We start from the raw sequence: 12,853 nt of genomic DNA on the forward strand, positions 1-12,853 counted from the left end.
AAACTCGTTATTTGATCACAATTTTCTGGCCTCTGAATTCTGTTGTAAGACATTGCATAAAAGTGTAATTTAAATTTATGAAATCTTGTACTTCACAGAGTCTCGATATTTAACAAAATATCTTATAAACTCTCTTGAAATTTGTACGAGATTTGATTTATGACCGCGAGTGCGTGTTTGACAGTTACTGATAAAAATGTGGTCCAGAAAAAAATGCATGGCTTGAAAACTTGTTTATAAAGCTTTTCGCCAGTGTTTGTTGCAACGAAATTCCGAACACAAAAAAATACATTTTCATTTAGATTTTTTTTTTTTGACAAATTTTGTTTTTTATTTTTTTTTTTTTTTAATTTTTTTCTGAACCGTCAACATCTCAAGAATATTGTGTTAAAGTTTTAGGTCATTCGGAGAAAAACTAACGAAGTTACAGCAGGTTGAATAACGGTACCTCCAGCTATCTGCGCTGAGTGTACAAAACTTTGAATCGGTTTTCCCAAATATGTCATTTTTAAAGTCGGTGACCAGCCTCAGAAAAAACTACTGCATCGATCGTTTTGAAATTTTGAACAAATATTCTACATATATATAGCTCTTGAATGACGTCGAGTTTTTCCAAAAATTTTAATTACTAACAATTTTGCAATAACAAATAGGTCGATTTTTTCGTCTAAAATCGTCATTTTGACTTGAAAATGGTACCAAAATTAAAAAAAATTAAAAAAAACTCGACGTCAGTTGAAAGATAAGCTAATAAACTAAAGAAAGCATTTTGATTTTTTGGTTTCGGATGATCCAGTGATGCTGTAGGCTGGTCACCGCACAACAACTTTTTTTCGAGGTGCCTGCAGAGATCGACGATAAATCCGTTATTCCTCGCTATTTTTCGATAAACCTTTTTTTTAAGTATCCTTCAAATGTTGTACTTTCATATAATAATAAGTAAAATAAACCTACAGCAATAATTTTTTCTAAAAAAATGCATGAAAAAAGGTCTTTTTTCGACGAAACGAACCTTAACCACCCCCTCCCCTTAAGTGGATCAGTGTTTAGCTGTTATATTCGAACTAGTCAATTATGATCTCGTGATTATCATAAATTTCATCGAGATGTGTTAAAATGAAATAAAATTTCTGGACTCAGTAGTTTTGTGAGGCTTGCCTGAAAGAGGAAAACACAAAATAATGAATATTTAAAAGAAGAATAATATATAGGTTCATAGCTATATATTAGGTCTACAACTTTGCTTCCGCCGTTTTCCAATAGATGTCTCTGGGGTTAAATCGTTTTATATCGATCTTGGACATTTGTGTCAACATTAACCCTTATTCTCAACTGAAAATGTCACTTTTTGAGCCGAATTCTCGACATTTGCGGGAAATTTTTTCTTCTCTTTTTTTTATACAAAAAAAACTTAAATTTACAAAAAAAAAACTGCGGAAGCAAAGTTGTAGACCTAATATAATGATAATTAAACAACGATCATTTATTCATATATCTAATTGCGTTCGAATATTTTTACGAAATTTCTGTTCGATTTTTTTTTTAAATCTCCTCCTCACTCCTCCCTCTCTACCTTCAAATCCCATGACTGTCAATTCCTTAGCTGCTTTTCATATTCTAAACATTCCTTGTATAACTTTCAAAAACACATTTAATTTATTGTGAGAAAATCATCCAACGGATTAGCCTGCTCTCAATCATTACCTCCGCAAGTGCTTACCCGCGCGCCCAATAATGCAGCGTCTTGTTGTCATTCACAAAATACACTTTGCATATGCGCGAGCAGCTCGGTGCCAGCCGAATTTCGTAAGTGAATGCACACAGAACGCACTTAATTAAGAACCGACAAATCACATCGGCAACACGCTGTCATGTACGCGACGCGCCTATAATAAATACGTGCGTATATTTTTAGTGGCGCATTGTGGAGAAATAAGCAACATTTTATGTTTATTTATGTGTGTACCAGTGTGTGTGCGTGTGTGTGCTTGAAGAAAGAATGGAAAACAGGAAACGCGGGCGTTGAGGTGCTTTTCATTTCATTTCATTTCATTACTTCGTGCAGCCAATTAAATTTGTTTTTGTATTGCATACTACATACTGAAATATACATTTCGCAGGAATGAGCGAACTTTTCGACCTATGCGGAATGTTTATTTATTGCTGTCAATGCAAAGATTTCCATTGGAATCTCATGGGTTAATATTTATTAAATTTATTGCGAAAATTTTCATCGACTCACTTACTTTAAACAGAAATAAGGGCTAAGGAATTTTTGTGTACTTCACATGTACCACCATATAATGTGGCCATATACACTGATGATTTGACTCTTCTGAAAAGTAAATATTTATAATTTCACCATATTTATACTCTCGCAACAAAAGTTGCTAAGAGAGTATTATAGTTTTGTTCACATAACGGTTGTTTGTAAGTCATAAAACTAAACGAGTTAGTTATAGGGTTGTATATATCAAAATGATCAGGGCGACGAGACGAGTCAAATCCGAATGACTGTCTGTCCGCCCGTGCAACGGATAACTTGAGTAAAAATTGAGATATCTTGATGAAACTTGGAACACATGTTCCTTGGGACCGAAATGGGCAAAATCGGACCACTTTTGGGATTTTGGGCGGTTATTTGTATATATCTCGCAAACCAATAAAGCTATATAAACCAAACTTTCTGCAGTCGGTTCTCTTACGTACCCCACTACACACCATGAAATTAGTTGAAATCGGATAATAACCACGCTAACCTCCCATACAAAGGTTAGGTTGAAAATTACTAAAAGTGGGCTATCTCACTAACGAAAAACGTCAGAAATACTAAATTTTACAGAAAAAATTGCAGAAGGAAGCTGCACTCTGATTTTTTTACAAAATGGAAAATGGGCGTGGTATCGCCCACTTATGTGTCAAAAACCATATCTCAGGAACTTCGGTATATAATATTTTCTGGACACCCTGATCACACGTGTGGTAAATGGATTAAATCGGTTCACAACCACGACAACTTCCCATGTCACTCAATTTTGAACTCCATCTTATTCCTTCACTTTATAATATATACATAAGGAACAAATGAAGATAGCGAAATAAAACTTTAAACAAATACTGTATATGATATGTGGCATCACTTGTGAAAAAATTGTCGAAATCGGACTATAACTTTTCAAAGCCCCGAATATCGAATATGAAGAATTCAGTGCCCCATGGTAATTTTTCACCGAAAATTTCGGCAAATCTCTCAGGTATCTTAATTTAATTTAGAGGAAATATTTTTCTTCTAATAGTGTAACTTCCCCTAGCTCTCATATACCTAATTATAGGATTTTCAAATTGGGTCAAATTGTGTGTTATCTTAATAAAAATATATAATTAATTGCGAGAGTATAAAATGTTCGGTTGCACCCGAACTTAGCCTTTCCTTACTTGTTTAACTCTCCCTCCTAACCTAACTTTTTGATAGTCATGCTTGGGACTCAATATAATTCGGAAACGTTTTGAAAGAGTTTATTTGAAAGATAAAAAAGTGTTTTTTTCTCATAATTTTTGTTTTAGTTGTGCATAAAATAATATAATGGTTTTGATGAAAGGCATTCCAGTGGCTAACCATATCAGGTTATAATGTTTCCATTGTTTAGCTTACCTAGAGAGTTGCTTGCTGACTAAAAACTGTTAGCAACACACATCGATTTTCCAACTTCTATACCATTTTTACAAATATGGCTTTCGAAGTTTATTGGTATTAGGCAGTTCGATCCTAACCTCTTAGCCATAACAATAATCATAAAATCACCATTCGAAAACAAACAGAATGTCTAGGTTTTTTCAAAGAAACTACGTCTTCCAGACACATACTCTATTCAACCTTTGCAAATATCCCTTGACATGTCATTCTAACCTTTGACCTTTCCGTGGCAATCTAGAAAAGTTTCGTCATTTTATGAACGATTTTTCACAGATTTTGGAGAACAGTTTAGAAGAGCTTTGTCCATGTTTATTGCCTTAAAATGAAATTTATATATCATTGTCATTGGAGAGTCCCGGCTTCTTCGTGTAAAAAGTCTGGATTTTATTTTTGATAAATATAGCTAGTGCGCTTTGGTTTCCTTTGAAAATGTGTACTCATGTATAATAAATAAAAATAAAAATAATAAATCCGATTTGTATGATATATTTTCAACGGACGCACGAACGAATTGTCCTCTCATGTGCTGTTTTTATTGCACTGTCCACTTTCGGGAAAGTGGTTTTGTGGTTTAATTTGTGCTGCGGTTTTCGGCTGCATATTTTAGAGAAATTCTGTCTTTTGTTTCGGTATCGCTTCAAAAATCGTATGTAGCTTGAAACTCCAAGTATAATCGTTCCAAACAAATATATATTTTCCTTCTATAAGTTCGAAATGGCGTGCTGTGGTGGATTCGACTATAATCGCGTAAAAGGTTCCTACGCAAAATATATATATTATATATAATATCTAAGTTCGAAAATAAATAATTTATTATAATATATTTGTTATATTATTTTTGTTTATATTTTCCTCAATTTAATTAATAATATTGTCTTTTCATTTACTCGCAGGCAAGCGCTGGAAAAATGGAAGGCAATCCCGCCGTAGATTTGTCAGAAATTGAGCAAATTGTCAAAGAGAAAACGGTAAGTAGATTTGTCATGCTTCTTATCTTCGCTTAAATGCCAACAAAGATTTATCACATTTTGATAATCACATTTGTTTTATTTCCTTCCACGCCACAGGAACAACACGAGGAAAAATCGAAGATATTAAAACCAAACGGTAATAGCAACAATGCTGATGTTTGTGCCAGCAACGGTTGCAGCACAGTTGGTGAGAAAACAGATGCTACAGACAGTTACGATAACAGTAACTCGTACAACCATGATGGGGTAAGCACTGATACATATTTATTTAACTTGAGGTTAATTAATTGTATATTTAAAACAAAAACAAAAACATGCAAGTGAAATGAACGCAGAGTTCCATTTTCACTTTTCTCGCATCATTAAAATTAGCTTCAAATTTGCCGTGTCGATAAATTCAAATGTTTTTTTTTTCATTTCCAGCGCAACACCGAGAACAGTGATATTGAGAGCGCGCTACGATCGCGTCAATACGCAATCGATGAATTAATAACCACCGAGAAGTCATATATTGAGGACTTACGAAGCATTGTTGATGAGTAAGTTGGCGCTTCCCGTGTGTCTAAAGCCTGAAACTTTCATAAATTTTCCTTCTCTTTGCAATCGCAGTTACCTAGCCGAGGTGCTGGATCCCAAAAGTGATATACCCAAACCCGATGATTTGAAGGGCGGCAAAGAGCGCATGGTTTTTGGCAACATTGAAGCTATCTACGAGTGGCATAAGAAGTGAGGCAATTGTGATAGCTAAAAAAAATGCGAACAATATTTTTTAAAACAATTCTTATTCTACTTTCCGCAGATCCTTTTTGGAGGCATTAGTGCGCTGTCGCAATTCACCCGCCGATTTGGGTCCCTTAGTCAAACGTTATCAAACCAAATTCGATATGTATAAAAAATATTTTCAAAACAAACCGGTATCGGATCACATTGTGACCACGCACTTTTTGTATTTTGACAAAATCAGACAGAATCTACGTAGTCGCTTGGATGTAAGTATATTTAAATAAATAAAATTTATTTAAATCGAAATATTTTAAATTAAATTTAAATCGAATTTCCTGCGCAGCTCAACGATTTGCTCATAAAACCCGTTCAGCGATTGCCGAAGTATGTACTGTTATTTAAGGAGATTGCCAAATATGCACGTGCTGCTGGGCGTGATGCAGAGGTGGTTGGCGTCGAAGAAGCTATGCATATTATGGGTGTAAGTTTTCTAAATTTTTTCTTTCATACATAACCTCAAAATATATTGATTTACAAAAATCTTGATTTTAATCAACTTTTGCTTACACTTTCAGACGATTTGTAAGGCTGCTAATGAAGTGATGGAATTGCGTCGTTTACAAAAATTCGATGGCAAAATCAACTCGCAAGGAAACCTGCTATTGCATGACAGACTCTACTGCATTGAAGATGAAAAGGCTGACCGCAATGCTTATATGTTGCAGAAACCGCGTGAACTTTACGTTTTCCTATTCGAGCAGAGCATCATTTTTGCGGATATCGATGGCAAGAAGCTGCAATACAGTAGTCCAACATACACCTATCGCTCGCATATACAGGTGCGTTGAAATACAAGTCAATTTTGTATTGTGGTAAAACGAGTTTTATGTTTTGAAATATAATTAATTAATTTTTGTAAAGTTTGGATTAAGTCAGCGTTTAAGGCAGTAGTCTGCAAACGGAATTTTAAGACGATAGTGTACTATATTTAAGGCTTAAAAAACAATATTTATTATTAAAAAATATTGAAATTTTGTTCAAAGTTGTAAGTATTTTTTTGGAGCGACTGGAGTTTGCACTTGTATATCGGTGCCGGTGATGGAGGTCGTGCGATGCATCTGAAACAGTCGAACCAATTTTTTTTTTTTAATTTTATAAGTTTCTTTTATTTATGAACTAAAAAAATACCGATGAAGTTATAAAATTCCAAATTTTTTCGAAGTTTGAAAAAAAATCACTTTTTTAAGAAAAAAAATTGACTTTAAGTTGCAAAACAAGTAGTTTAAATAATACTTTTGTCCAACTTTTTTAGTTCAAATAGAAGATAATTTAATACTGAAGTTAGATCACTTTAGTTTTTATTGATCGGACATATGTAACGGGTGATTTTTTTGAGGTTAGGATTTTCATGCATTAGTATTTGACAGATCACGTGGGATTTCAGACATGGTGTCAAAGAGAAAGATGCTCAGTATGCTTTGACATTTCATCATGAATAGACTTACTAACGAGCAACGCTTGCAAATCATTGAATTTTATTACCAAAATCAGTGTTCGGTTCGAAATGTGTTTCGCGCTTTACGTCCGTTCAGCGATGAGGCTCATTTCTGGTTGAATGGCTACGTAAATAAGCAAAATTGCCGCATTTGGGGTGAAGAGCAACCAGAAGCCGTTCAAGAACTGCCCATGCATCCCGAAAAATGCACTGTTTGGTGTGGTTTGTACGCTGGTGGAATCATTGGACCGTATTTTTTCAAAGATGCTGTTGGACGCAACGTTACGGTGAATGGCGATCGCTATCGTTCGATGCTAATAAACTTTTTGTTGCCAAAAATGGAAGAACTGAACTTGGTTGACATGTGGTTTCAACAAGATGGCGCTACATGCCACACAGCTCGCGATTCTATGGCCATTTTGAGGGAAAACTTCGGAGAACAATTCATCTCAAGAAATGGACCCGTAAGTTGGCCACCAAGATCATGCGATTTAACGCCTTTAGACTATTTTTTGTGGGGCTACGTCAAGTCTAAAGTCTACAGAAATAAGCCAGCAACTATTCCAGCTTTGGAAGACAACATTTCCGAAGAAATTCGGGCTATTCCGGCCGAAATGCTCGAAAAAGTTGCCCAAAATTGGACTTTCCGAATGGACCACCTAAGACGCAGCCGCGGTCAACATTTAAATGAAATTATCTTCAAAAAGTAAATGTCATGAACCAATCTAACGTTTCAAATAAAGAACCGATGAGATTTTGCAAATTTTATGCGTTTTTTTTTTTTAAAAAGTTATCAAGCTCTTAAAAAATCACCCTTTATATTCTTTTTGCTATCGCCGGCACCATTTTCTAACACTTGTGAAAATGAAAACTCGAGAAAACGCGCTTTAAAGGTCTGCCTGAGCATTCGCACCTGCTCGACGCTCGGCCAGTAAAACTGCTCTAGCTTCGAAAATATTTCGAATTGGCCTCTGGAATTTTAAAGACATATTCTTGGATAGTTTTGGAAGAGATTTAAAACAAAACAAAAAAATCGATTTTTTTAAGTCTGTAAAGCAGACTACTGCCTTAAACCTACTTAAAATGTACAAAAAAAACAAATTTAGATAAAATTGTTCTCGATCTCGAAGCATAGAAATTTTTAGTATTCAATTACGCATTCTATTTTGTTTATTTTTTTTATTATTATTATTTAATTTATTTTATATTTTTTTAATTAAAAAATTAAAAATTATTACCTATTTTTAATTAAAAATTAAATTAAAAAATTAAAAATTATTACCTATTTTTATTTATTACCTATATTCGAATACCTTTTTAATTAATAAATCTCATCTTACAGGTCAACAAAATGCAAATGGAAGAATTGGATAACAATCGTTTTCAGCTCAAATCGACCGATCCGAATAAACCGGGATTAAAGATAATTTGCTATGCGTCCACCGTGGAGCTGACCAACGAGTGGCTGCGCATCATACGCAACATACTGCAGAAACAATATGATTTCCTGCGGGCCATAACCAGTCCAATCGAATATCAACAACAGCAGCAACAACAGAATTAATTACAAAACAAAACAAAAAAGCAAAATGAAAATGAAAACAAACAAAAACAACAAAACAGCAATCATGTACAATTATTTGCAACAAAGCATTTCATGGAAATTTCAACCAAGTTATAAACTATAACTCTCTATAGAAAACTATTTGAAACATACTCGTACATAGAAATTTGTGTATAAAACTGGCAAAGTGAGATTTTAAAACAATGAAAGCATAATGAATGGAAATGCAAATTAGTAAAAAGGTGGCACAAATGGTTACATAGTATGAAGAGGAAGGCGCGCCAAGCGGATTTATTGAAGTACTAAGACACACACACACACGCTTTTATATTCTAACAATTATTATTATTTTTTATGCTAAATGTCTTCATGTTGTACCCCATTTTAGTTGAGAGAAAGACTCTATATGAAAAAAAAGAAACGCTCGCCAATTTCAAATTAGATTTATCTAACGATATTCCCATTGTTGGTTTTAGTGCTGCGGCTGCATTTTCATGCATGCCACTATGATTTTCGCAATAAGTATTAGTCGTTAGTCTGGCTGTATTTGTTACCATATATGTATGTAAGTCGAGCGGGCATACAGCAAAATGCATATTTACATATTTACAATAGAATATAAATGTGTTTACGCTTGCGCATTGCAACGACCGACCGCATGTTGGTTGTCAAAGTTATAAGCTAATTTAAAGAAATTTTCATTTTTTTCAACAAATACGCCTAATTCTAGTGTGGAATTTTCCAAAAAAGAAATGAAAGCGCATGCTACATATATGCGCTCGATATTATATGTAATTTAATTTTAAAATAATTTTAATTAATTTTTTTTTTCTAATAGCGAAGAAGAAAACTATGTCTAAATATCTATAGGAATAAGTACGGAGCAGAGTTTTAAGTGTAATGAATTATAATTAAATGGAATGATGTTGAAACAGCTTGCATACTTAAGCTGCATATTTTATAATTTAAGTGATCCTAACGAGTGATTTATGCTGTTAAGAAGAGATATGTATTTAATTTAATTTAACTCATTTCTTTTATAAATTTACAAATTTATCTTTTAATTAAGTAACAAAAATACAAAAAAGTTAAAATGATAATTTTATGTTTCATTTCAATGATTGACAAGTTTCAAAAGTTGACACGTGACACTTTATTTCGTATGTATGCGAGACAGCAGGTAACGAAGTTTGACTAGCAAGAATTGTTAATCTCTAAACTCTTCATTATTTGAATTTATTTATTTTCGCGACGCACAAGCTAACCAAAATGAAATAACTTCATCATCCAAGTGCAAATTAATAATACATAATAACTATATTTGAATATAATAATTAAATAATAAAAATACAAAAACAAAAAAAAAAATACTAACTGACAATTACAATAGTCCATGATTCATAAAATGATATGGCATAGCGTAGTATGTGCGCATTTTAAAGTGCACATACATATGTATGTATGTATAACTAGGTAAAGTGTACTTTTTAAGCATCAAGCATCTCTAAATGTCTAAGTGTGATTCAAGTTTAGAAATATATTATTAACATTAGTAACGGTTAGGGCACAATGTACAGCATAGTAATTAAGCAAAAGGTTAAACATCAAATGTAATATCAAACGTAATGGTGGGTAAGAGAGCGCGATGATTATAAGTGCTATCAGCAGCATATAACGGTTGATGGCAAACAAATTGATTTTCAAGGAAATTTTATTGCTTTATATGAAGTCAGAGATGGTTTAGAATGAATTTGTTTAAACAATTTGGAGTAATATATTTTTTGCTTAATTTTAGTACACAAAATTTTGTTTCAATTAGAAATATGTTGGGATTTAACGTGAAAAGAGATTTAACATTGTAGAAAATGGTCTTAAGTAGAGCTTGACAGGTACTGACGCAAACAAAAATCTTAACATTACTGAGCAGTAAAATGTATTATATTTAGTTTGAGGAGAAAATTGACAGATCTTATCAATATACATTTTTATTTACCATACATTTAACAATTACTAATATTTCATTCATAAACTAAATTTTTTTAAATAAACTCTATTGAAATTTGTTAAATATTACTTATCAATTCCAGTAAACAATAAATATTTATTTTCAAGCTCTTTCAAGTCCTCAAACACTGAAAGCCTACACGACGCGTCAAGTAGCCAAGTGCTGGATCCCAAAAGTGATAGCCAAGTCGAATATACATATATCTCAGCTAAATTTCTGCAACGCGCAAAGCATATGTATACACACATAGTTACATACAAGTTAAGTACTTAAATATAGCTAAAGGATAAAGATGTTTTCTGACAAGTCATGATGTGTGTTTGTATGTGTAGAACTATGAAATTGAAGAATATTAGAAAGTAATAAGAATAAGGCGATGGATATTGATATGTATTTTTTTACTCAATTACTAAAGGGTTTACAAAATAATACAAATAAACTGAAAATATTAAATGCAAGTACGTAAATGTGTATGTAAAGTTCATAAAACAAAATCAAAACAATTTTGAAAACACAGTTCAATAAAGTATATGCAAACATACATACAAACACTTGTATGGCCGGTGTAGTAGTACGCACTGAAGAGCGTTAGTAACAAATTAAAAACGCAAAAGTGCTTCATTGGAAATGCAAAACGAAAATAATAGACAAAAACACAAGAAACTTATTGATTTTGGACTTCACCGAATGAATTTTTTAAATTAAATTTAATTATTTATTAATTGCAGTAGCTACTGTGTGCAAGCTAAACTGCTCAGCAAGTTAAATTTACACATATGTATGTATGTGGGTAGCGTACAGATGTAGTTACTTAAGTTTTATGTAAGTGTTACCAGTGATTTTCCATTGTTATTCCTCTAGTACATAACACCTTTAAGCTCCTCTTTTTGTTAGTGACCGACACTCGCAAAAAATATCGGTCGAGCGTCACATTAACGTCCGCCCTGATTACACTATGTGACATTATTAAACATAAATACACAAATATATTATTTTTGTGCTGATTATGTTTACAGCTTGCGAGATTCCAAAATTATAATTTCAGAAAATCTTTGTATGCATTTCACATAGTGTTTTCTTTCTTCTTATTGCCTTACATCCTCACCAGTTGGACTTTTGGACTTTAAATAAAAATAAATTGAAAAAGTAAAAAACATTGTAGATAAATTTAATTGCTATTTAACTATAATCGATTATATTATCTAAAATCAACTAAGATTTGCAGAGGAACTTGGCTTTCATGAAAATGGGTTTCTCACACATACTTATGTATATGTATGTATGAAGTTATTTAAAAAACGTATGTATACATACATATATAATATGATGTATAATCACCGTTATGCCACATACACACCAAATCCCACGAAGTTTCTGGTTTTTAAGTATAAGAAAAGAGCTTAGCTAATATGTAACAGTATACACGGTCTCAGCTGTTTGTATAATGTGTGAAACAAATTTTCGTGCTTACACACATATAAAGAAAGACAGTTTAATGGTGTTTATAAACAAAAAAAAAAGACGGAACTTCATATAACATGCAAACAATTTGTCTTAAATAAGTATTCTTCAAGGTTCAACATATAATTTATTCATATGAAAAAAACAAAAAACAAATCAGAAAACCAAACATCTCTTAAAGTGTCTATCGCAACGACATAATCACTTGTTTCAATTTCTAATTAAATTAAAATTGTAGTGTTTATGGTAGTCAAAATAAAATAAATAAAATAATTAATAACTAATATATAAATTATATATATATATTACACATAAATACATATATATCAAAGTGAGCAAAAAAACAAAGAATAATATTAAATATTCAGAGTAAACAGAACAGTGGAATAAAGGCATGATACTTTACTTCGAGAAAAAATACAACAATTGTAGTTTTATTAGTAAACATGACAATTCATAACTTTCAAACGTTTCAAACTGCTGGGGTCTTACCATAAAACTACTGCATTATACGTTGTCAGCGGCATTTTGCATCGCAGCTTGCTGGAGAAGAGATCTCTAGAAAACGCCATGAAGCGATACTTCGTCTATATGTAGCTTCATAGAACGTGTTGTTGTTCTAACCATGAGAATTTTTAATTGCTAGATTTCTATCATCAACTGAATATCGTAAAAAAACACAAACATTTAATATTTTCACAAATTTTAACAATTCTCCGATTTAAGACTGCAAGAAGAACTCAAATCCATGAAAAGCGCAATTTATGATGTAATCTGTCAAAAAACTGATATTTGGCGCCAAAAATGTATAGCAAACAATAGGTTTGCACCACCTTGTAGCAGGAAATTGTTAACCAACAACCGGATATAAATACCATTTGTTCCGGTTACGCAGCAATTATTCTGCCAACTGAGATAACAGATGACCGAGCGTTTCAAC

General features: G+C 32.5%; 1 protein-coding gene across 1 annotated transcript in view; it reads left to right on the plus strand.

Moving 5' to 3' along the window:
- Positions 1-9,547, plus strand: part of LOC105214085 (triple functional domain protein) — a 68,049-nt gene extending 58,502 nt beyond the window's left edge. Inside the window, exons 13-20 of the mRNA XM_011187286.3 lie at positions 4,588-4,662; positions 4,762-4,911; positions 5,089-5,204; positions 5,275-5,391; positions 5,465-5,654; positions 5,732-5,869; positions 5,964-6,227; positions 8,226-9,547. Of these exons, the coding sequence (XP_011185588.2) occupies positions 4,588-4,662; positions 4,762-4,911; positions 5,089-5,204; positions 5,275-5,391; positions 5,465-5,654; positions 5,732-5,869; positions 5,964-6,227; positions 8,226-8,447 (1,272 nt within the window). The 3' untranslated portion in view covers positions 8,448-9,547. The remainder of the gene's footprint in view (positions 1-4,587; positions 4,663-4,761; positions 4,912-5,088; positions 5,205-5,274; positions 5,392-5,464; positions 5,655-5,731; positions 5,870-5,963; positions 6,228-8,225) is intronic.
- The last annotated feature ends 3,306 nt before the right edge of the window (positions 9,548-12,853 follow it).

This window comes from Zeugodacus cucurbitae, chromosome 4 (genome assembly GCF_028554725.1).
Source record: "Zeugodacus cucurbitae isolate PBARC_wt_2022May chromosome 4, idZeuCucr1.2, whole genome shotgun sequence".
NCBI lineage: Eukaryota > Metazoa > Arthropoda > Insecta > Diptera > Tephritidae > Zeugodacus > Zeugodacus cucurbitae.